General features: G+C 33.1%; 1 protein-coding gene across 7 annotated transcripts in view; it reads left to right on the top strand.

Moving 5' to 3' along the window:
• GRIA2 (glutamate ionotropic receptor AMPA type subunit 2) overlaps positions 1-26,909 on the top strand; it is a 139,964-nt gene that overhangs the window by 107,460 nt on the left and 5,595 nt on the right. For all 7 annotated transcript variants that reach the window (XM_076010564.1, XM_012783608.3, XM_012783611.2 and 4 more), the window contains exons 9-12: positions 473-583; positions 2,129-2,335; positions 2,838-3,208; positions 7,825-8,023. In XM_076010564.1, the coding sequence (XP_075866679.1) occupies positions 473-583; positions 2,129-2,335; positions 2,838-3,208; positions 7,825-8,023 (888 nt within the window). The remainder of the gene's footprint in view (positions 1-472; positions 584-2,128; positions 2,336-2,837; positions 3,209-7,824; positions 8,024-26,909) is intronic.

Here is a 26,909-nt window from a genome sequence, read left to right as displayed (position 1 = left end):
CGTCAGCCTAGCTCACAGCAACCTCAAACTCCTGGGCTCAAGCAATCCTCCTGCCTCAACCTCCCAAGTAGCTGAGACTACAGGCATGCGCCACCATGCCCGGCTAATTTTTTCTATATATATATTAGTTGGCCAATTAACTTCCTTCTATTTACAGTAGCGACAGGGTCTTGCTCTTGCTCAGGCTGGTTTCCAACTCCTGACCTTGAGCAATCCTCCCTCCTCAGCCTCCCAGAATGCTAAGATTATAGGCGTGAGCCACTGTGCCCAGTCGAGACAACCATTTTTAATAATTTTTTAATGGTTCCTTTCTATTTCTATTAGACTCACACATATAAAAGACCCATTTCATTTTAGACGTAGCCCAATTAATGTGGCTGTAATTTCAGACTCAGATGTGAATTTGAAAATAATTAGTTTGCTAATACAAAGGTCGGGTATCCATATTTCTGTCTGCTGTAATCTTTTTCAGATTGGCTACTGGAGTGAAGTGGACAAAATGGTTGTTACCCTCACTGAGCTTCCTTCTGGAAATGACACCTCTGGGCTTGAGAATAAGACTGTTGTTGTCACCACAATTTTGGTAATTAGCTATATATGCCTCTGTTTTACTTTATGTTTTCTTATGGAAAATATCTGCTAAGGGAACTTACTCTTTATATTTTAGCACAATAATTAATGCTGTGCTGCTTTTGCAATGTTTTAATCATTTATTTCATATTTACTCTATTAAAAGGAATACGCAAAATCTAGCTAAAGCATACAAAATGTTCCTTATTCTTTTCAAGACAAAAATTTAGCTTGACAGATAATTCATATCTTGGTGCATATATCGGTGCACAATTGGGGACAAGTCTTGAAAAGTGTTCCTTATATTTCGTCAGTGCTTCCCTTCTCCACTCCCACCCAATTCTGGGTACACCTTATCTTCCCATTTGTTACATGATTTCATAATGACGCCAACTCTTCTTTCTTCATAATAAAAGATGATCTCCTTAAAGACTAGATGATTTCCCTTCTTTTTACTCTAATTTGCAACATAGTGGTTGGCACATAGCTAGTGCAAAATCACTGCAGATTGAATGGAAGTGGCAAAATTGAACTGTCTTAAACATCTAGGCTTTGGATAGCTGGAAGAGAGCTATGGATCATTGCAAAGCTGTTGGTGAAATGAAATGGAGAAAATGAGGTTCATTATAGGGCATGATTTTGTGACAAAACCATTTTGTTTTGCAATTTTACCTTAGCTGTAGAGCATATAATTTTGTGGGATTCTTTATCCTAACAATATTGAGATGCAAATATAGATAGGTTAATAAGAAACTTGGATTAAAAAAAAAATCAGTAGGCACTTGGAAATCTCTTAATGAGTACAAGTTAGACGTTTGGGGATTTTTCCTTTATCATGCCATTGAGAGGAACTCTCTCACTGAGACCTCAAATATACTTGGTATCACTTTCCAACAGAAAATATTGGACTGTGTTGATTCATTTTTTCATGCTTCCCCTTTCTATGTTTACAGGGAGAAGCTACTCTCTACCTATCCTTGTAGCATCATTCTAGGATATTATATCTTATAGATGAAGTCAGTTCTGAAACCTGTGGGGGTAAAATCAGTACATAACCATGGCAATGATCCTTTCAGTCTGTGTATCACTGGCCATGAACATGATTTCTACATGACCCTTATCCTTGAGGCAGCAGTGACACGGAGTTTTGGGTGAATGCTCATTCTTGGGATCATTGTAACCTCAATCAACCTTAATCTAGAATAAGGGTCTGGCGAATCCACAGTTGAATAAAAGAGATGTTGATCAGCATTCTTCTGCTCTAAGCCCTAAGAATTACAAACATGATTAAGGGACAAACCAACACTTGGTGATTTTGAGTATCTTGTTTACTCTGGTATGGCCAGGTACAAGCCATTTTAATGAGACATAATGATAGACATTCAAAGGCATTTTTGGGAAGTATTATGCTTAAATTTTTCGTCTAATGTTGTCCACTGTCTATATTCTACTTTGTCTCTGGCTAACAGGTAATTATTAAACAATATACTGTGATTCAATAAGAATATCTGATTAACACAGATATTTTAATCAGCTAAAGCACAGTCTTTCCGTATAGGAATCTCCATATGTTATGATGAAGAAAAATCATGAAATGCTTGAAGGCAATGAGCGCTATGAGGGCTACTGTGTTGACTTGGCTGCTGAAATCGCCAAACATTGTGGGTTCAAGTACAAGCTGACAATTGTTGGGGATGGCAAGTATGGGGCCAGGGATGCAGACACGAAAATTTGGAATGGGATGGTTGGAGAACTTGTGTATGGGGTAAGTATAGCTCTTCTCATAGATAAAGTCATTCAATTTGAACTGTTGTTGACAGAATGTGCCTCCCTTCCCTGCAAAAAATCTTTGTCCGAGGTTGTTAGTTTCCCACATTACTCTAGGAATACTATCTTGTTTATTTGTGAATATTTGAAAGATCGAAGTTGAAGCCAGAAGTAAGCATGTGCACTAAGTGAGACAGGCATTTCATCTGTCTTGAAGAATATAGGCCATATGTATGTCCAAGGGCTGCAAAAGCACAGATGCAGTGTAGATGTGTAATTCCCATGGTGAAGCCCGATGTTTATACTGTGTATCTATAAAGAAGAGGAGTACTTGGGGAACAAATTGCTTTTCTGTTTATTCTTTACTGGGACTCTATCAGGGAAATAATTGTTTCCATCTCTCTGATTTCCTTTCCTTCCCCTGTGATCCAGTGATGTAACCATGATTCCTTTCTGACCATGACTCCAGGTACTATTACTTTCCTTTGTTTCCCTTACAGAAAGCTGATATTGCAATTGCTCCATTAACTATAACCCTTGTGAGAGAAGAGGTGATTGACTTCTCAAAGCCCTTTATGAGCCTCGGGATATCTATCATGATCAAGAAGCCTCAGAAGTCAAAACCAGGAGTGTTTTCATTTCTTGATCCTTTAGCCTATGAGATCTGGATGTGCATTGTTTTTGCCTACATTGGGGTCAGTGTAGTTTTATTCCTGGTCAGCAGATTTAGCCCCTACGAGTGGCACACTGAGGAGTTTGAAGATGGAAGAGAAACACAAAGTAGTGAATCAACTAATGAATTTGGGATTTTTAATAGTCTCTGGTTTTCCTTGGGTGCCTTTATGCAGCAAGGATGCGATATTTCGCCAAGGTTGGTTACTCACCTGCTTCAACTTTGTGCATTTTATGTCTCAAGTGAATATTCATGGTGTTTATGAATTCACTCTAAAGAATTAAACAGCTGCCGATTGCCTGTCCAAGCAGTTAAAGACTCTTAAAGGGCATACTTTTACCATCGGCATAAGCCTGTGAAGTATGTGGACAATGTTCTTTGAATGTTGATCACCTATTTCCCTGGTGAAATTATACACACCATGGAGAGGCTATAAAATGCATAAGGTTCCTATCATTCCATGCCTTCTTGGAGGGGTACCGTGTTTTTGCTGCATATTCTCATTTTACAGTCATCTGTGTGTTGATCCACAGACCTGTATATGGGAAAATGGGCAACATTATTTATTAACTGCAAAAGCAACACGTTGTGAGACAAAACTTCATTGGCACATCCCATCTCTTGTTTTCTTATCATTATCTCATGGAAATGGTAAGGGAGAGGTATAAAATTTATTGTTTTTTCAAGGTCAGGTTGCTAGATTAAAAAGAATGTATGATAATATTTTCCAGCTTAGAAATACATGGCAGGGACTAATGATTCATTACAAAAGCCTGTGCTACATGCATCATGGAATAAACTTATATACCTCTATTCTCATTATCATATATTAATCCCTGTACTAGAGTTCCTAATTATAATTAATCTGTCACAGAGCACATATTGTTTTGTTCATGTTACAAACACGAATAAGAATGATAGCTATGCTTGGCTTTGCAGAGGAATAGATCATGGTTTTCCTAGTGTGATTTCTTCAACATTTTAAGCCAACATTATTATCAGTCCACTGGCACATTTTAATTTGGGCTTGATTACCCTTCTTTGATTTTCTGGGATATTATAATAACCAGTGAAGGGGTGCCATTTCTGAAATTATTTCATTATATTGTTAGTGTTTTGAGTACTTCTAGGAATAACAAGTCATTAATTTAAAAAAATATAGATGAGAAGCTTAAAGATTTGAATCTTGTGCAATCCCTTTAGTATACTTCATCTGGTGAGATAAAGGGAATATAGCATGTAGGCAGAAACTATCAATGGCTTACTTTTCACATGGTAGGTAGTTATGATAATCACAACAAAATCACATTTTTATGAATTAAATAGATCTAACAAATCTTATTTCTATCAGATTCCCTGTGGCTTCTTTGTGGGACTGCACTGAATTAGAAATATGCCAATGATATTTGCATAGCCTGGGATATATATGTGTGTGTATGCGTATATATATATATATATATATATATATATATATACACATATACATATTTCACCTCTGACAAAATATATAAGATTCGTAATTTCATCTCTATATTTGGTTTCTGTGACCTGATTTATAGTACATAATACTTGATAATAAATTACTATTTACTGGCTTAGATATTTACTTTAAAAATCAATAAATAAATAAAAATAAAAATATGAATAGAAGTTTCTAATAATAAGGAGGATAAACCAAACCAAATTGGGGTCTCAGAGAATATTCTGGTCCATAAAATAATTAACAAATGGTTCACCTTTGGTAAGAAGGCCAGTGAAGTATAATGTTACCCTAGTTCTGAGATATAAAGCAATCATTATGGGGTAACATACACTATGGTCTGGCTTTTGGATAAATAGGGAGAAGAGTATGGGTGTTCACTGTGAAGCAGGGCATCTTGGCCTGGGCTCCTGCCAGTGGACCCTCAGGTCTTGCTCTTCTCCCAGGCATCGCAGGGAATTGTTTAGGGATCCAGTGGTTGTCAAGTAGCGGGAAACCTATTTGTGCATAGGGGCTGGAGTGCAAGGTACATTTAACAATCCACCCAGGGTCCACCATGACATATAGACAACTTCTCATTTTCATCCAGGCTGCATCCAAAATGAGATATTTTTTTCTGTGCTTATGATTTCATTCATAAGTCATAATTCACTATAATTTCACATGTAGTAACTTTTATTTCCTGGTAGTATAAATAGATCTCAGCCAACATAACTTTTCCTTGTTATTGATTGATATTTTTTGTCTCAGAATATATCTGAGAAAAAATTTTTTATTAAAAAAATGATACATATCTTTCACTTTATATTATATGTACATTTAAAATTAACATAATACATAGTTCTGGCAAATTTAATGACTTTCTTAAATGAACAAACTATCATTTCTTTAGAAAGCAATTGTGGTTACTCTAGTTGAGGAGAACAGAGCAGGTTATTCTCTTTATGAAAAAGCTTGAAATGCACAGATAACTTTTTAGAAATGCTCTTTGAATATTTTTTTTAAATTACCATCCCATTTCAAGCACAACATAATATAGAACTATATTATTATTAACAGAACATATTTGAGTTATGATTTAGAATGATTTATCAAATTAACTGACTTACTCATTTGCCCAAAATTAAGTTTAGAATATCCCTATAAGATAGTTTTCTGAACAATGCAACCACAGAAATTATGAAGAAATATGTTGTAAACATTATTTTTATTCTCCTATTTGCTTCTCGATTTTCCTCAATAACTCAAAGAATTCAAATGAATACAAAATGTACGTTATTTTTAAAAATAATTATTTAATAGATATTAAAAAGAAATAATAATATATTCAGATTTATTTACTCCTTCAGTACAGATGCTGAGAGGTGAAAGTATTATTTTTAATTATAGAACTCATTTTTGTCTGTAACCATAAAATAAAATTAAATTTGTTCCTCTGCATAAAATTTCTCAAGAACTCCTTCCAGAGCATTAATTCATATTTTAAAAACATTTAAAAGTAAATAATAAATTGCTTAAATATTTTCCCTTTTGAATGTTTTATAAGTCCAGTACTTTTTTGAGATATCTTGTACATTTTAAATCAATTGACATACTTAATCTCATTAAATCTGATATAAGCACTGGAATAAGGGAAACATTATGTCTTTAACTTTTTAAGTTTTTACAGCTGTGAGAGAATGACATAAAAATGATTCTTAACCATATTGCAAATTAACATGCAGTGTATAAAGTCAAAAGCAATTACCATGTAATCAGCTTTTGTTTTAAGGGATTTGAGCACTTAGGTACTGAATCTGTCCCTTTAAATATAGGGTATATGTTACAAAATTATACCTCCCATTGTTATGGAACAAATAGTGAACGTTTTGAGAGTGGCTGTGTCTACCTAAGAGGTTTTCTAAATGTAAAATGTATTTAATATACTTTTTAGAATATAAGTGAGAAGTGCTTAACTTTTTCCATCCTATCATATTTATTTAATTCTTTTTACCTCTGAGAGATTTTGTGATAAATACTCTTAACTATATTCTTTTTGTTTCTCATTGCTATTTCTCTTTCTCTCTCTTTTATCAACTGATATTTTGAATCTAAAAAAGAAAAAAAAACCTTTCCTTTTAAGTTAGTTTCCGTTCTTTGTTGACTGCTTGAAGGGTTTATTCTACAAATATTTCCCAAGAGTTTGATCTTACATATGTTTCATCAAAGGGTGAATTTCTTACTGATATCAGGAATGTTAATTTAGGTCATAAACTGCCAAATTTTCATGTTTTAAATTTTTAGAAATGTCACTTCTTTACCCTAGCAGGTCTAATTGTTAGATATAGCAGAGTTATTGACAACAAATAAAATGGTTATTTTATTGGTTTGTTAATATTATTCAAATTTCTTAATTATGTACAGAATCCCATCAAATATTTCAAAATAGTAATATATATATATATCTTTTCTGTATCTATATATCTATATTTATCTACCTCAACTTTTAACATAAATTATTGGGAATCTATCAAGCTTTTAAAAAGTATTATATGTAAGAATTTTTAGTCACGGAAACATTTCATTATGTTTCAAACTAGAAATTTGTATCTTGAAAAACTTTTAAATGTCTAATTTATTTTCCTTGAGTTTTCTTTTTTCTTTTTTTTTTTAAGCAGGAGACACAAACGAACAGGGTCATAGCCGTCCATGCAATGAAGCCATCTGATTTTTACTCATTAAGAAAATATTTTGTGTCATGTCTTTGTTTGTAGTATCATTTTTTTCCCATTCTCTCTCCTGTACTGTATCTAATACCTATGTTTTGCATACAAAAATCTAATGACATTTTGGGCCTTTTTTGAGGGTTTTGGAACTTCACTGGATGAATTAAAAGGAGGGTGACTTTATTGCTTAAAGCTACATCTGTGGTGTACAGTTTTTTTATTTTTCAATATTTGATTTTTGTTTATAAACATCGTTATGAGTTTTTCTGGGGATCTTAGATTCTCTTGCTTTACTTATATCATGACTAGCTAAATTGGTATGAGGATTGGATAAATTATTTATGCGTTTCTTGAAATTATTATGAAATTTCATACCATAAACTATTTGGGCATTATATCTATGAAAATATGCCAGGAAAATGAAGTTTTGGGCTCTTGGTATGTCATGAAATCTAGTTAATCTGGACTCCTTGCCCAAAATGTTTAAATATTTCTTAACTTGCAGATATATGAAAAGTATAAAATTAAATATTCCCCTGTAAGTCAATATTTGCATAATACTGCTAACTTGTATTTTTTTATTAGGTCATTCATTTCACTTTACAAATCCATTTCATACTTGTTATTAGATCCCTCTCTGGGCGCATTGTTGGAGGTGTGTGGTGGTTCTTTACCCTGATCATAATCTCCTCCTACACGGCTAACTTAGCTGCCTTCCTGACTGTAGAGAGGATGGTGTCTCCCATCGAAAGTGCGGAGGATCTTTCTAAGCAAACAGAAATTGCTTACGGAACATTAGACTCTGGCTCCACTAAAGAGTTTTTCAGGGTAAGAGATTCTGCTTCGTAGCCTCTAATTTTGTTCCTAAAGTTTAACCTATTTAAATTTTGTGCCCCATGGTGTATGTAAAGGTGCTATATGAAAGTTACCTCCACCTGTCTAGAGTGAGAACTCTCTCTGTTTCTGCTCTTGACTTTCTCTCCATCCCTGACCCTTCCCTAACCCTATCCGTAGTTCTACCCTTATTTTCTGATTCTTAACTCTTTAGGAGAAAAACCACAATGGTGCGATGAAATCTTAGTTTTATAAAAATTGATTGTTCTTTGGGAACAAAATTGAAGCAAAGTGTAGTTAAGATTAGACTATTATTTTTTAAACAAAAGGTATTGGTTTTGTTTTATTTTAAATAAATATGACTGCATCTATATTAACTAGTTTATAATTGGAAAGCCTACATTCCAACCAGTTATGTTAATTCTGTGTCAGGAAACAGATTATGTTTGTATGCATGAATTCTGAATTTTCTGTTCAAACCCTCCAAGAAAAGGTTCCAGTAAGAGGTGCAACGTTTGGGGGATGGACACGCTAGAAGCTCTTACTCAAGAGGGGAGGGGAGGCATGGGCAATGTATGTAACCTTAACACTTGTACCCCTATAATACACTAAAATAAAAAAAAGGCCCTCTACTTCTTAACTTTTAAAATAGGTAGCATAATTATACTGTCTCTATTAGATAGAGGTTAATATTTCCTTTAATTTGTGGCCTTATGCTCTCTGTTTATAGGACAAGCTCAAGGGCCCTAAGTTGGCATAATTTTCTTTCTTTTTACTGTATATTATCTGTATAGAAGAACTCATTCTATTAAAATGTTTAAATACAGTTGATTATCTGTCTAAAGTCAATATATATGACATATCATGATGTGATAACAACAAATATCTTTCATTGTATCCAAGTTTGAGAGAGTTTTAGGCCAATGTATTCCATAGTTAGGTTTAGGACCTCCAACTGGCCAAGCGTTAAAGTGGTAGATGGTAATTTGAAGGCTGTCTCATACTACATTGTCTCGTGTCACTTTTCTAAATAACTCTGGTTGGGCTAAAGATATTCTGAGAAAAAAAGCACTGGGGTTATAACCACAGCTAGTAATAGATAGTAACTTGGATGTGTAGGGGAAGTGCAGTACTTTGATGAGCTCATTAGGTACCTCAACGTAAATGCAGAAGTGTGTTCTGAGTATTGGCAGCATTTTTGGCTTTAATGCAGATCTAAGTATGAATGTTATAATGTAGATTTGCTACAACTGAAAACTCATTATATTTCTGGGCATGTATGGAATATGTGTATGAATGCTCTTTATATAACATGGTGCTCTAGCTTTATCATAACAGTGGATTTATTAGAATAAATTAGAATATTATATGTTTCTCAGTTAGAAGTGTATTTGGAAGCATTTTTATTATTTGTACATAATGTGACTTGCTTTCATCATTTTTGGAAAAATAAGGTGCTCCCTCTTGAAGTAAATGAGATCTGTGAGAATGAGGCAGAAGCCTGTTATAACATGATTTACCTAGTGCTACTTAGGTTGTTAAAACAATCTGAATTGTTTCCAGACACTCTCTTTCAGTTGAGTATGCATCTGCTGAGCACTGCAGTTACAACCTTTAGATAACAGTACTGCCAACTATTTTCTACTGCTACACATGCCCATTCACAGGGCTTTTCAGTACATCTTAACCCAGTCAATCATAGCAACACATGTGTTTTAATCACCAAGATGGTAGGATTTCATGGTCAGTGTATTCAAATTCCCTAGTAGACAAGATAAGAAAGCTGGATGAATCTGGGAAAAGAATACTGCTACTCTTTTGTTTCAGTGTACCAAGCCCATGGAGAGCATTTGTTCCAATATGCAGTTGTGGAGGTTTTAAAGTTGTAGAGATTTCCTTCCCTAGAGTAATAGAAAAGTGATGGTGGTTATTAAGGAAAACTAATCACTTCTGTCAGTATGGCTTGCCAAAGCAGTTTCCTAAGTATCATCTTTTTGAATTGCACAATATTCCTGTCTGATAGTCAGGGCAATGATTCTTTGTTTGATTTCTATGCATTATTGAACTGAAACTCAGGTAATTTGGGGCATTTGACCAAATTTAGGCACATAATAAGTATGCTGAGGTCTTTCACTCTTAACTGAGGGTCTTTCCATGCATTGTTTTCCTTAAGATCTTTGGATTTATTTCACTGCTTTCCTGCTCTGATCTGAGTCTCATTCACATTTGCTTATGGAAAGGTTGAAACTCAGGCAGATCCTCACACTTCCTCCCAAAGTAGCTCCAAAAGGAACTGTTGATGAAACATCATCTGTGAGGTCTCAGTGCATAGAGTGCTGTAGTCAGCTTCTCCTTCATCTAGGCAAAGAAGAGTGTGGGCTCCAAAGTATCTAAAAGCCACACTATTTTGTTTGTATCAGAAAAGGGACACCAACATAACAGCAGATACCATCAAAGAAAATAGGAGCTTCATCTTAATTCTTTCACTGGAATATATATAATGTGGTTGTGACTGGGAAAATTATGTCTACAAAAACTTTGTTTTTTCAAGTTGGAAAAGATATTCATGAGTAATTTTGAGCAATTTTGCTAACTGTCTTAATATTTGATATTTGGGTGCCATGATGAGAATAATGAGGAAAATCTTAATTTTGCTTCTGATCCTCAAAATATTTGTGAAGATATTGTGGCTTTCCAGTTGTGTTCATCATGTCTCATGTCCTTCCACAAAGAGTTTATGGCACTAGTACAGGAAAATTGAATAATAGATTACCTTTTGCATAGAGAATTTCTATTCCTAGAGTGTTATGTAAAATGTATTGAACAAGAGGAAGTTAATTCAGAGACATTTTAAAGACAAAATAAATTGATTTTTATTAACATTGTTTCCTTCAATCATAGGGTGTACTGAAATTTGTCTATTGACTATAGTATGGTTAAATTGTTAAGTTTCTGGGGGAAAATGTTGCAAAGGAGACTCTTCTTGTTTCTATTCCTAAAATTGAAATTCACCACATACCTTGGGTCTGTTCTCTCTCTGTTGAAAGTGTCTCTTAGTCTTAGGGACTTTTAGACCCCTCATGTAAGGTGGATTCAGGTTAGGGTGAAAGCTGGTATACAGACTTTCAAGGTTACCATTCTACCATGGAAGGGGGCAGAGATGAGGTGGGCTGAAGCCAGCCTGAAGAGATGGCTGTGCACTTTGTTCTCTGCCCATCCATTGCATTTACTTTCAGACCCAAGACTCAAGACCCAGGAAAATAGCTACTTACATGTGGAAGAGTAAACTTTTGGCATTTGCAAAACTTTAAAGTTCTCACATTTATGTTATGTTTCCTAATTTAGCTTAATTTGGCTTTATTCTTAGTTTTTAATGCTCTTTTACAGCTAAGGATTTTATTATATTATTGTTAAATTTTCTGTTATCACTGAGTTTATTGAGTTAGCTTTCTGCTTTTATCATAGCAAGAGCTTTGGATTTAGCATTGGAGAAATTTATTTGACATGTTAGGCCATTGTCTAAATTTTAAATGATAAGTAACTAAAAACTGAAAAATAACTTAAACTCATTTGGAAATCAATGGTCATTTCTAAAAATAGAATGTAGAAATTTGAACTCCTAGTCTTTTGTCTCAATATGAATTAATTGTTTCGTAAAAGCATACCTTTGTTGAGATGAAAACACCTTATGTTAAATTGTGACATGAATATTTCATCTTGTCTATAAGGATCTATTTTGTACTATAATGATGCTTTTTGTTCAGTTAAAGTCTAAACTATTAATATTTTCAGATTGTGAGTACACAATAGTAAACTAGGTTATATTACTATTACTTTAGTGAAGTCAGTGAGTATGTAATAGCTTTAGAAATCCAATTTAAACTGTAAATTTTCTAATTTAAAATCTATATTTCCCTTCAATGATAATCAGTAAGTTAACACATTAACTGCCATGTGAGTTGTATTTAACTCAGGCTAATTTTGAGTCTCAGGCCTTCATGAAGCAAAACTTTGCAGTTGGTTTATGAAAATATTACTTATTGATGTTCTTATTGTTATAATTAACATTGACAATTCAATTCTAAAAACATCAATATCAATGCATATAACTCACTCACAGAAAACAACAAAAAATGACAGATTAGAAAGGATCGTTTTGATAAGACACCATGGCCCCAGAGAAACTGTTTTATCTAGTGTGGCAGTCAATGTGTTAAGCATTAATGAAATATTTACTTTGTTCTGCTAGAAAGAAAGAAAGTAAATGGAGAACAATCTTGTAACCACCAAGAGATGAGAGGAAGATGAGTCTACATCCTTATTTTCTGTGTTTTCTGCTTATGGAACCCATCTACACTTTTGTACAAAGTGAATGATGAAGTCTGGCTCTTTGTGGAGTTGCTTTTCATTCCTAATTATAGTGTCACTGTAGCATACCTATAATTAAGAGAGAATTAGCCTTTCAGTTATAAGCTGCTATCTTTAGAGTTCACATTTTGATAATTTATTCTCTCAATAAAATAGGACAGATCTTGAAATATAGGATTTTATATAGAAAACAATTTTATAGGACCTGCATGCTTTATGTTTCTGGAGAAACTTAGAATTTTAGGATAGGAAATGACTTTTGTGTATAAACCTATCATTGGTCGGTTAAGCCGCAGTTGTTAACTTGCGGCTAGGAAGTTCCTCTTCATTTCTACCCTACATACCCACACTGCAGTGTGTTTTCTCTGGTTCTCTCCTCTGGGAGAATGAGAAACGCAGTGTAGCCTGTGAATAAGTGGTCTACTTTGCTGATGCTAAAGTTGGAAGGGAAAGATTCTAAACCATTGCCAAAATAAAGGTATCCCCCTTCTTATTTAACAAAGTTTATTCTATTTACAGAAGACAAATTTAGTCTGAGAATTCATAACACTATGTTGATTTTACCCAGAATTGTGAACTTTTCACAGAGTTTAGACATAGTGTAAAAGATAGATAACTAGTATGAAAGCAGCTGTTACCAGAGTGAAAGAGCTAGTTTGAAATTTTCCCTATGTCTAAATGATTTATTCTATAATAATCACTGTTGCTACAGAAGTATAATAATTGAGATTATCCTTTTAACAGCAGCAACCTTTTCTTCAACTCCCTCTGTGGAATAAAATATGCCTATTTATATTTACATATGAAAACATTATTGGAATATAAATACAAATAAAAATGCTCTAGCCATTATGACAGTTCTTTTATAGGCCTATATTAAGTACTATTTCATTAAAAGTACATTTTGTTCCAGTTACTGTTTGTGTTTAGCAATAATACAGCATGATTTCTCCATTGATATGCTGTATAGAAGAGATTTTGCTAATTTGTGGTTGTTCTCCATACTTATTTTATTATTTCTGGTGTTGCTAATGATTTTTCTGCTGCAGTTACCTATATTGCCTATTTCTAGGCCGACAGGAATATGCATGTCTATAATATATATGTATATACCAATACATACATATATATAGTCTTTCAAATTTTTTGAAAATGAAATGAGTATAGCCATATGTATTTCTATATATGTAGAAAGTTACTCATATCAAAACAGACCCTTTATATAAACCTAGCACCCATGCTTAAATATTTAAATAGCTTCAAAATAGTAGGTATTAAATAAGTGCTGAATGTGAATAAATAAGCAAAAAATAGCACTGCATGCATATGTTGTAAGTCACTCATGCATGGTTAGTCATATCTATTGCAAATTCCTCTTCCTCAGTTTTTTGGGGGGGGTTGATTATAGCAGAACAATCTGTGCAGCTGAGAACTCTCCCATGCCCCGAGCCTTCTATAGATGATCCAGGACAAGTTAAAATCATTTCCTCTCTGGTTGGCAGTTTTTCTTTCTCTGACATTTTAATTTTTCTCACCATCCCACAGAACATCTGAGAAAGCATTGACTTCATAAAGCATCCTAAATGCATTGAAGGATGCATTTAGCCTAAGCTGCCTGGGGAGAGCCTTGATTCTCTCATTTCAGCTAATGCTAGCTGAGTTAACATTGCAGGAAAGGTCAAAATTTTAGACCACTTTGCCATTGCCAACCTTTCCTTTAGAAATTATTGCTCAGTTTAAGGACCATGCAGTTCATTTGGTAGCTCTCAAATTTTGTTGGAATAGAAAAATAAAGAAATGCAGAAGAGGCCATATTGAATCGTGTGTTTTTGGTGACCAAAGTGCTAAGAAAGAGATACTTCTGGTTGTTGAGTTGTGATTATTGTGCAAAGTGATAGCTTTTCTTGGGGTAAATATGTTATTCTGGTCATTCTCTTTCACAACTATCCTCTGCAGAGGTCAGTGTGCTCTCTAAGCATCTAGTTGTGTCATTTAGAGACACCCTTGTGATATGCTGGTTGAATAATTTGATGCTAATCAAGTTACAGAATGCTTTATGTTATTGTCAAAGAGAAATTTCTTCTTTTCATACCACCAGTGGATCGTGAGGACAATCTAACAGGAAAGGTTAAAAGAATACAGAAATAGGCCGGGCGCGGTGGCTCACGCCTGTAATCCTAGCTCTTGGGAGGCCGAGGCGGGCGGATTGCTCAAAGTCAGGAGTTCAAAACCAGCCTGAGCAAGAGCGAGACCCCGTCTCTACTATAAATAGAAAGAAATTAATTGGCCAACTGATATATATAGAAAAAATTAGCCGGGCATGGTGGCGCATGCCTGTAGTCCCAGCTACTCGGGAGGCTGAGGCAGAAGGATTGCTCGAGCCCAGGAGTTTGAGGTTGCTGTGAGCTAGGCTGACGCCACGGCACTCACTCTAGCCTGGACAACAAAGCGAGACTCTGTCTCAAAAAAAAAAAAAAAAAAAAAGAATACAGAAATAATTTGATATTAGTCTCTCATTTCAAAACCCTTCTAAAATTCCTGTTTAGATGGTTTAGAGAGAAGATGAATGCCAGAATAAATTGTATGGATACTTCAGATGACTTAGCATTTGGTTCCCTTTTTGTTTGTGGTTAAGTAAAAAAATCATCTCTGCCTACTCTGTTGGATTTTTTTGCACCAGTTACCATGGTAATAAACATAGTCCCAGAGCTCTGTAGAGAAGAGAATCGTGCAATCATTTAAATATATTAAAATCAAATCTCAACTAACCATAAATATTGTTGATAACATTTTGAAAATTCTTTAATTAGACTTTGATATTTGAAGGCAAATTTGATACTAAAATAATTTAACATTCACTTTTCCAGCACCGACTCTTATTAAGTGGTTATCCAAAGCAAAGTCATTGGTTAAGGGTGGCCAATTATTTTCATGGGGAAATGAAATTTTAGATATAAAATGGCAATTGGACAAATAAAGCAATGAGAAATATTCTCAATGTTTCACAGTATTATATTTCTTATTGCCTTTAATGAATCAAAGAACTTATCTTGATGGAGGATGTTTTATAGACTTTAAAATTTATAAAATCTGTCTCAGACCTTATAGTCAAAGTTGCTTCCTTAAAGATACTGGATAGAATTTTAAAGATATTGGATAGCATAGTGTTCCTGTTTTCTAAAACTAACTGTGCTGGCCTAAAAATTTCTTCATTTATAAAGAAAAAATAACCTCAGTCTTTAAAATAGTTTGCCAACATAACCAATTTTTCTTATAGTTATATCCACCTTTCACTTGCTTAAACAAACACACATTTAAAATACCCCATTTCTGTATGCATGTTGTTGAAGTTGGATCAAGATATTCAATTAAAATATTTTAGAAGCCAACTCTCACACTGCAGATAAGTCTTTTGGCTCCATGGTGATATCTGATAGCCTTGTCATCTTAATACATAGGGGTTGGGTTACAAATTAGATTCTTAATTCTGTTCATCTTAGAAGTATTATGATGTTTAGTGAATAAACCATCCAAATTATTCTTGAATATGCCTAGGAATCAGTTAAGATTCACCACATTTCCTAATGTTCAATTCCATTTTGTTACAGTTTTTATGGTTATAGTTTTTAGAAAGATCTTATGAAAACTTGTATCCTAAATATTTTCATTCATTGGTCCTAATTCTGACATAAGTAATTTTTTTCTTTTTCATATGATAAACCAAATAGAAGAAAACGATCATCTCTTAAATTTTCTCATCACTAGCATAAGAATTCTGAATTTCTTCAGCCATTCTGTATTACATTTTGAAACCCTTGTTATGGTTTTCGTATCATTTGAATGTAGGTTGGTCCGTGTTATTCTTGCAATGTTGTATCTAGATCTAGGGTATGATTTGCTCCACTTTAGAGTATCTTGGCCTGAATCTAAAAATTCAGATTTTAGACCAATTTCAACCTGGACACTTGTGTTCTTTAGTTTTTACATCAAAAACAAACAAAGTGAAGAATCCTTTAACTAGAGCATGTGTTCTCCAGTTACTACAATCTCACCATTCTTTAATTACTCCACTCCTGTTTATTTCACTCACTTACATATTCTGCTTGTCCTTCATGGTATTGGAATTTAAAATTCTGTTATCTAGACTCTGCAATTTCATTTAAAACCTTCAAGTTTATTGCTTTTGTAGCAACTGCATTGAATTAATAGCTTGCCCTAAATTTGTATTTTACTGAAAACCTGATTGATTTTAATATGAATTGTGGTAAACCTCATATCTTCCATTCTGTGAATATGAATGGATTGAAGCCACATGCCAGATTTTGCATTCATCCCTGTTAAATTTTACACTGGGTTTTGGCTTGTTGACTCAAGCCAATAAAATTGAAATACAGGTTCTGTCATCTATGATAACAATATCTGCAAATTTGAAACATTTGCCATTTATGTCTTCCTCCAAGTTGTTGACTAAATACCACACACAATAGGACTATGTATAGAATCAGTGGTATAACAACAGCTTTCTTTCAAATCAGTACTTGTATATTATTAAATAATAACCAATCCTCTTTGAATATGATTGATATTTTCATTATAAGCCCACCTAATTCTGATAACCCTACCTCTCTGTTGAATCCACAGAAATATGAGATATTTTGTCAAATATATTAATCATACTCAGGGTACTCTCTGTTCACAATAGACCTTGAATGGACCAATTAAATAACGCTATTAAAAAATAAAAGATGTGGTCATGGGGGACCACTTGCTCTTTCTCTTGCATTGTCAATTCACATTGAATGCACATGCTTGTACATATAATTAATACATAGGTGTAATTAGTAAGATATTCCAATAATGTTATAATTTACCATTCATAAGGGAATGAAAACATGAAAATAACATTTGCATTTTCAACTTTAAAGACACTGTTTTCCAAGCAGAAAATTACTCAAGATATGATTCTATTAATAATAGATATGTTAACATAACTATTTGTTTCACATTTGAGAGTAATTTCAAAATGCCCAAGAAAGCTCTGAGACTTAGCTTTACCTCTAGTTGACTAAAATGCTGCTACAAATCTAATTTATTCAAGCCTCAGTTTATTTAATAAATACATTATATGAAAATATTTACTGGATTTCTCTAAAGTTTATAATATTGTTAAGTGACTTTTTTCCTTTTAACAGAACATATTAATCTAAACACTATGCTTTAGTATTCTTATGGTTTGTGTATATACACATATGTTGAAGATTTGGCTATCCAGATTTTATTCCTGGTCTTCTATGAGCTAGTAAACTATGCTGATTTAGACAAGTTAATCTTTCTGAGTCTTGCTCCCAAAATAAAGAGCTTGGAATATAATATGTGATTTTTAGGGTCCATTCTAATATTAATCATCTGAAAACATTAAGCTGTTAAAAATACTTGTAGTCTTTAATAAATAGCATTTCAATTTTTAAGAAACTAAGTATCATTTTGGTGTTAGAAATACAGTTAAATGTGAATCTTGTTAATATTATTTGAAAATTGATTTCATTTTAAATGATAGATTAATCACATAAAAAATTCTCATGAAAACAAACAAATCAAACCACACATTGTTTAAAATATTTTATTAACTATAACCCTTTAGAAATACCTCATTTAGTTAATGCATTTAATAAAAAGAAACATTGTAAGACTCTATATGAAATGTTCATGATTACCTCATATATCTGATTTTAATGATTCTAAAAATATTTTCCACTCACTTGATTCACGACCTCATGGAATTCACAACTTGAATATAAATCTTTTATTTTAAATTCCAAAAAATTATAGTTTTATACACAACATTTTGATAAAGCCCGTGTAATGAGCAAAAAACCAAAAACCCTAAGGAAATATTTTTATTCAGTTTGTTCAAGTGTTTACCATTACTTTTTTTTTATTTTGCATATGAAGTAAATGGTGTAGTTTTTGATTATGTAAAAGAAAATCAATACATAAACAAAAATTTCTGGTGTTTAGCCAGATGGTGAATAAGAATTCATAACTTGATGGAATTAAGCTCTGTGAAAATCTTTATTGTTACTATACAACTTTATGCAGCCATGACATTTTTTTAACTTTAAAAATATTTTAATTTTATATTTCTGGACTTCCATATTTCTATTTTCCACTTTTTAAATTTCCTAAATACACCCGTAATAACACATGAATACGGTGGCGTTATAAAATGGAAAAAAATTTATAACGTAAAAACAGAAAGTTCCTCTTGATTCCCACCCACGAGCCTGTTATATATATATATACATATATCTTTATATATGCAAATATAAAGACAGTATTGTAATCACTCAATATAGATATATTATTTTGCAACATTAATTTTCATCTAACAAGATGTCTTGGAGATGGTTCCAAGTTCCTAGTATCTACAATTTACACTGTTGTTTTTAACTGCTCCCTAGTCTTTTTTTTTTAAATTGTGGTAACAAAAAAACAACAACACATAATGTAAAATTCATCATCCCAACCATTTTTAAGTGTACAGTACAGTAGTGTTATCTGCATGCACACTGTTGTGCAGTAGCTCTCTGGAACGTTTCATCTTCCCAAACAGAAACTTTGTACCACTAAACAACTGCCCTGTAGTCCTTTCCCCAGGTCTAGCAACCACCATCCTACCTTCTGAGTTTGACATTTTTAGATACCTCATATAAGTGGAAACATGCAGTATTTGTCATTTTGTGACTGGCTTATTTCACTTAGTATAATGTTTTTAGGGTTCACCTATGTTGTAGCATATCACAGGATTTCCTTCATTTTTAAGGCTGAATTATATTTTATTATGTATAGTACATACCACATTTTTTTATTTTTTATTTTATTTATTTTAGCGTATTATGGGGTACAAGTGTTAAGGTTACATATATTGCCCATGACCCCCCCGGCCCCCTTGAGTCAGAGCCTCAAGCATGACCATTCCCCAAACGTTGCACATCTCATTCATTGTGTTTGTATATACCCATCTCCTCCTCCCCTTTCCCACCTGCCCAATGCCCGATAAATGTTACTCCTATATGTCCACTTAGGTGTTGATCCATTAATACCAATTTGCTGGTGAGTACATGTGGTGCTTGTTTTTCCATTCTTGAGATACTTCACTTAGTAGAATGGGTTCCAGCTCTATCCAGGAATATACAAGAGGTGCTATATCACCATTGTTTCTTAAAGCTGAGTAGTACTCCGTGGTATACATATACCACATTGTATTAATCCACTCATGAATTGATGGGCACTTAGGTTGTTTCCACAGCTTTGCAATTGTGACTTGTGCTGCTATAAACATTCGAGTGTAGGTGTCTTTTTCATAAAGTGACTTTTGATCTTTTGGGTAGATGCCTAGTAGTGGAATTGCTAGATCAAATGGTAGATCCACTTGTATCGCTTTAAAGTATCTCCATATTGCTTTCCACAGAGGTTGAACTAACTAGTTTGCAGTCCCACCAGCAGTGTAGGAGAGTTCCTATCTCTCCGCATCCACGCCAGCATTTATTGTTTGGGGACTTTTTGATAAAGGCCATTCTCACTGGAGTTAAGTGATATCTCATTGTGGTTTTGATTTGCATTTCCCTGATGATTAGAGATGTTGAGCATTGTTTCATATGTTTGTTGGCCATTATTCTGTCTTCTTTTGAAAAGTTTCTGTTCATGTCCTTTGCCCATTTTTTGATGGGGTTGTTTGATTTTTTTCTGGCTGATTTTCCTGAGTTCTAAATAGATTCTAGTTATCAACCGTTTATCAGATGTGTAGCTTGAGAAAATTTTCTCCTATTCTGTGGGTTGCTGTTTGCTCTCTTAACAGTTTCTTTGGCTGTGCAGAAACTTTTTAATTTGATCAGGTCTCATTTGTTTATTTTTGTTGCTGCTTTGATTGCCTTTGGGGTCTTCTTCATAAATTCTTTGCCTAGGCCAATGTCTAGAAGAGTGTTTCCAACATTTTCCTCTAGAATTCTAATAGTTTCACACCTAAGGTTCAAGTCTGTTACCCAGCATGAGTTGATTTTTGTGAGAAGTGAAAGGTGTGGGTCTTGTTTCAGTCTCTACATGTGGCTATCCAGTTTTCCCAGCACCATTTATTGAATAAGGATTCTTTTCCCCAGTGTATGTTTTTGTCTGCTTTGTCGAAGATTAGTTGGCTATATGCATACCACATTTTTTAAGCCATTCAGCTGTCAATGTACAATTAGGTTGCTTTCTCCTCTTGGTTATTATGAATAATGCTGCAGTGAACACGGATGTGCAAAGATCTCTTTGGGATTCTGTTTTCATTTTTTTGGACATATACCCAAAAGTAGATTGCTAGATCATGTGGTAATTCTTTTATTTATTTATTTATATTTGAGGAAACTCCACATTGATTTTCACAATAGCTACACTATTTTACATTAGTGCACTAAGCTTCCAATTTCTTCACATTCTTGCTAACTTTTGTTTTCTGCTTTTTTAAAAATTTTTTTTGGTGCTGACCATTCTAGTGGGTGTGAGGTGATATATCATTGTGGTTTTGATTTGCATTTGCCTGATGACTAGGGTTTTGAACATCTTTTCATATTCTTCTTGGTCACTTATAATATCTTCTCTGAAAAAACAATGTCTATTTAAGTCATTGCCCATTTTTAATCTCATCATTTGTTTATTTTGTTGTTGAATTGTAGGAGTTCTTCACATATTCTGGATATTAACCCCTTATAAGATACATAGCTTGAAAAGTTTTGTTCCATTCCATAGATTGCCTTTTCACTTTGTTTCCTTTGTTTTGCAAAAGTTTTTAAGTTTGGTATGGCCCTATTTGTCTATTTTTACTTTTCTTACCAATGCTTTTGGTGTTGTATCAAAGAATCGTTGCCAAGCCCAATAGCATGAAGTATTTCCCCTGTGTTTTCTAATTTCAGGTCTTATGTTTTGGTCTTAATCCATTTTACATTAATTCCTGCGTATCATGTAAGGTATGGGTCCAACTTCACTCTTCTGCATGTGGATGTCAATATTCCCAACACTTATGGAACAATATAACTTCCTAATTCTCTTTCTATTTATTTCCATTTCTGCAGCTGCCATTTTCTCCATTAGGAAAAATAATGTGCTTACTTTTAAAACACTTTTTTATCTTTATAATATAAAATAAACTTTAAATTTTTAAAAATTGTTATGTCAGAATATTATAGGCTTACAAACATTTTGATTACATAAACTGCTTTTGTACAGTTTCAGTCAAAGTCATTGTACCTGTTAAATATGAATTTACCCATCTCTTCCATATACCAAAGTCTTTCATTAGTATAGCAATTAAAATTCTGTAATAGGGACAAGATAGACATATCTTTTATGTATTTCACTCTTGTGAATAATCTAAAACAGTTACTTTTCAAGTATGTTGAGGAGATACACAATGTTCCATTTCAAAATTCTCATTAATGGAAGTAATTTTTGTTAGGGGAATCTGATTAGGCTTGAAAGTAGATTGACTCTTACATTTATCAACACAATTCTATTCTTATCTTCAAGTTTTTATTCTACTAGTGTCAGAGGAATAGTTATCCTTTTTTCTGTAGAGCTAACATCACCACCTTGGCCTTTGACAGCATTCTCTTTCTAATTGTCAAATACATTGTTCTAAAATTTATATCCTAATAATGTTTTAGTCTCTCCATCTCCACAGGCACCCTCTCCTTAGCCTTCAATCTATGCTCAGATTTGCTGTAATTTTGAACAGTCCTTTCTGTGACAGTCTATTCTTTATTTTCGATCATTATTTCTTTTTCCTACATTTTAACTGGTAAATTTATGAATTTGTTTGCTAAAGCCTCCATTTTTCTCATCCCAGCCACCTTCTATTTCATTATTTCAAATCTGATCTCCCTTATAGCTCTCTGTGAAAAATGCTTTCCTAAAAGAGTCAATTAATGACCCTCTGGCCAAACTGAAATGTTTACTATGTGTTTTCATGCTTTAAAAACACTGTGGTACATTTACTTCCATTGTGCAAATTCCTTTGATACTTTTTCCTCCTTTAATTCCTCCTTCATTCATGGAATCCCAGCACTTTCTCATATTTTCTCTTATTTCTCTAACCACTCTGTTCTTCCCTTTGCTGATTTCCTTCTATTCATGTCTGTGTGTGTAAGGCTACAATAGTTTTCTTATGCTATGATTTGTAATAGTGTTACAAAAATAATTTTACAATCTCTTAACATTTAGAAACCATTCACATTATATATATATATGTCTATGCAAACTATTGAAAGATGAAGTTTTAAAAGTCAATATTATTTTAGCAATTCAAGGAGATATTGGAATATTGAAAACTCTTCCAATGATGGACAACACAGAAAGTGAAAGGAGCACTGAATTTAAAATATTAGGATTCCCTTGATTCAATATGTTTATCTGTACTTTATGTTGGAAAGTACATCTAAATAGAAAGTGGGAAAGAGATACATTACAGAGTGATAACCCTACTGTTAAAAGTTAAAATTTCCATGTATGCTAGTAAATATTTAATTCCAACCCCCAATAAGTGACCACAACTTAGAAATAGGCATTTTTATAGAGATTGCATATTTCTACACAGCTAGCATATTTCTAAACAGCTAAGGATGACAGAATGAGATCTATGTGAATTTTATTCTTAAATTTCTTTAAATTTATTTTTTAAAAATTCATATAGATTTGAATCTACGTGAATTTTTTTAAAAATTAAAAAATTAAAAATTAAACATTTTTTTATTTTAAAAACTTAAACATTCATATAGAAAATGTATTTAAGTCACACTATAACACTGTCATCCTCACATTTATGATGCTTTAGGTCAAGTTCTTCCACTCTGAGACAGAGTTAGCTATCTATTTGCTGTTACACTGACTTAGTGATTGAGACTTTTCTAGAAAAAATTAGAGGTTTTCATGAAAAGAAGTATTTTTATTCATGTTTGAAGTGATAGTGAGAGCTAGAGATTATCCAAAATGGGAATAATCTCTAGTCATTGGGACTTTTCTAGAAAAAATTAGAGGTTTTCATGAAAAGAAGTATTTTTATTCACGTTTGAAGTGATAGTGAGAGCTAAAGATTATCCACAATGGGGAGCACAGTTCTAAAAATTCTATGAATGTACTCCTGGTATAACATTGTGCCAGGCATTTGGAAATCTCTCAACTTCTATTTTAGCAAAAAGTATTCTGCTAACACTGTGAGATGATATTTTGATATTTCATTAGAAGTTAGTGGATAACCAGATTTTTTTGACTATCCATTCCATAAGAATTAACAAACTAAGTGGTGAAAAATGTCTATTAGGAAGTACCTATATTTCATAGTAATTCTTGAATAAATGTCTATGTTTCATAAGATTAATAACTGTTTCCTTTAAAAAGTCATTTTTTCTTGGTAAGTAGGAGAAGGCTCATTTAGTTGGTAGAAAACTGAATGCCTATATTGCTGTATATGAGGAAGACATAAATAAAAATAAATAAACTAAAATGATTGTTGGCTTCCTCCATAGAAAAGGTTACCATCTTCATCTTAGGTATAATTATATCAGGTGTGCTTAATTTATATGAAATTTTCCCCAACAATGCTAGACAATGGGTATATGTTCCTCTTTTGTCTTTAAATTTATATTAAAATTCCACACCGTTATTTTCTATGAAATATTAATTAAATTGATATGTCTATTAATGGTATCAAACCATGGAAAGAGATTAGAATAGCTATGTTCCAAGAGCCTTGACTCCTTGGAACACAAGAAAATCAAAAGTGGGTGCCTGATGAACCTATAGGCATCACTTATCTCCTCATCAAAATGTGATGGCGTCCTAAAGAAATTCACTTCACCTTATTATGCTTGTTTAAAGAATGATTGTCCTTGACTTAACATGTCACCTTACAAAATGCAATCTTTCTTGGGTTAGCTGAATTTGAAAACAAAATACCATATATACTGAGGGTATTTAAATGCGGTATAAAGCAGTACTTATATTTAGGGGGAGGTAGAAAAGGAAGTTGCAATGATTCCTGAGACTTAGAACTTTTACCTACAACCATTGTAGCACAAAGAGATTAGAAGCCAATACCCCAACCCTTTGTTTTCCTTCTACACTGCATCATTCTCTTCTCTCTGGTCTAGAACTCAAAGTAGTATTAGAAATATAGGAAATTATGAGACTTATTTAAAAAGTAAGCCTGCATTCCCTCTTCTGCTGTGCTAGAATGTGCTCAAATTTAGACACTACTTAGGAGGATGGTGATCATCATCGCCTGGCATTCATCTTCAAAGTCCACACAAAGGGGCTAATTGAGGCAATTTGATCAGTATTTGATTTACATTTTCCTTGCAATTTCTTAAATTTTCTGGGTAATTTTGATGTAGAACAATGTGTGCTTATAACATGAGTTGCTAGAATCCAGAATTTTAACAAGAAATGCTATTTATGTACATTACCTTAGTTGACAATAGGGGATTCTGTTAACCTGGTGGGGAAAAAAACTCCATTTTTCCCCTTTACATTCTATTTGCAAATATATTCTAAGAAATGAGTGGTCACATGGCTAGAGTAGTTAGGATGATTGTAGTATGCCCTGTAGTGCATCAGGTAGCCCATTAACTTACAGATTAGGCCAAATTAAATATTGTCTCCTAAACTAACCTGGCAACAGAATATAATTTATCCTGTGGGTTCTTAGATGGGAAGCCGAGAAGAGAACTTTGCTTTGCTTTTGGATTCTTTTTCTAGTGGTTCCTTCTTTGATTGCTATGGTTTTGAAGAAGAACAAGATTTCTAAGTATCACTTATTTAACTATTTAGTTCAGACTAACAATTTTTCTGATATTTTCTATAGAAATTAAGTACAGATCTTTTCAGTTGTCCTTCAGTAAGAATGTAGCAGGATTCTTCATGTTTCTTTTGAAAGTATCTGTGAAATTCGAATTAATAGATCTCTTGGCCTAATGGATGACAGTTTTCAATGTAACAGTATTAGGGTGCTTATGAATTATCCTAGTTGTATGCCTCTGGCCAAATCTGTTCAAACAACAGTCCTTGTAGTGATACAGTTACAAAAGCATTTCCTTAACTTTGTTAAATAAGTGGACAGTAAACTAAATACTGGGAGACCAATGAATTAACTCATTGGGGAAAAATATATACCTTACAAAGATTCTAACTGATCAAAAAAAATTACTTTCAGCCTGATTCAGTATCAATGATGTGTATTTTAAGGTCTTAGATAATTTATAGATTTTATTAATGCATAGTTGTATTAGAAAATCCTGTTCAGTTAAAAAAAACATGTAATGTGTGTCATAATACATGTGAAGCCCTATCATAAAAAATGACTGATTTAACCAAAAAGAACTTATATGTCTAGATGACCTAACAAACTAGAACTTACATGTCTTCTAAATTATTCAAAAGTGCAAAGACAGGGATAAGTAGCTCAGTCAAAATACTACAGCTAGGTACATAGTTTTTCTAGATCGTATTTTGTAGTCCTTTAATTGTTAGAAATATTATATTTATACTTTGAGAAATGTCTTTAAAACTCACAGGAAAGCTTTTATGAATAAAACAGAAAATTCCATGGCTAATTTTTGTATTTTCTTTGAAGGGCATCCATATTTATGAAGCATTTTATGTAACATTTTAATGGGCCCAAACTGATATTTTAAACTTGGAACAATTGACATGTTTAATGGATGATTTGATAAAATAATTGTGTAATTTGATTTTGAACTCTTCTTTATCAGCTGATGATTTTGTTACAAAACATTGTGACATCACGTTTTTGTGGGAATTCACAATACAAAAACACTTTGAAGTTTAATAAGATTGTATGCTATTTATTCAGACTCAAATACTGTAGCTTCTTTCAGTTGGCAGAGAATATGAAGACAGAAGATAGGAGAACAAAAACCAAACAATATAAGCAGTTTCTACACTAGGCAAAGATGCAGATAAAGCAAAAGTGGTCTTTTTTTCTATCCAAATCCACATATGGTCAATTAGCTTACATTTATTAAGAACCTACTATATACACAATATCATGCTAGATTCCATAAAGGTCATGAAGATAAAACTTTCCTAGCTGTAGTCTTGCTGTCTTGCTGGAACTTTCACTCTTAGGGATGTGCTTTCACAACAGAGAGGAAGCATGAGTCGCTAGTTAGTGAATTTTCAAGTCTATTGTCTAGAACGGACATTGTCCCATAATAGAAATGGGTTTAAGAGTGATATAGTTAAATGATGAGATAATAGAAACAGTATTAATAGGCAAAGAATCTTGATTTATATTCAGAGTGAAAGTCTCTTTTTGGGAGGACAAGTGTGTCTTCAAACTGTACAGACCACTGACCTGAAATGGTCCACAACCCTATCTCAATATAGCAGTCCCCACTCAAATGGTAAAATGCAACCAAAGTCTTAGTACCTCTCTCTGTTATGTGTATTATAAACCTAGTAG

The sequence above is a fragment of the Microcebus murinus genome, chromosome 15, assembly GCF_040939455.1.
Source record: "Microcebus murinus isolate Inina chromosome 15, M.murinus_Inina_mat1.0, whole genome shotgun sequence".
Classification (NCBI taxonomy): domain Eukaryota; kingdom Metazoa; phylum Chordata; class Mammalia; order Primates; family Cheirogaleidae; genus Microcebus; species Microcebus murinus.
This window is presented reverse-complemented; position numbering and strand designations above follow the sequence as displayed.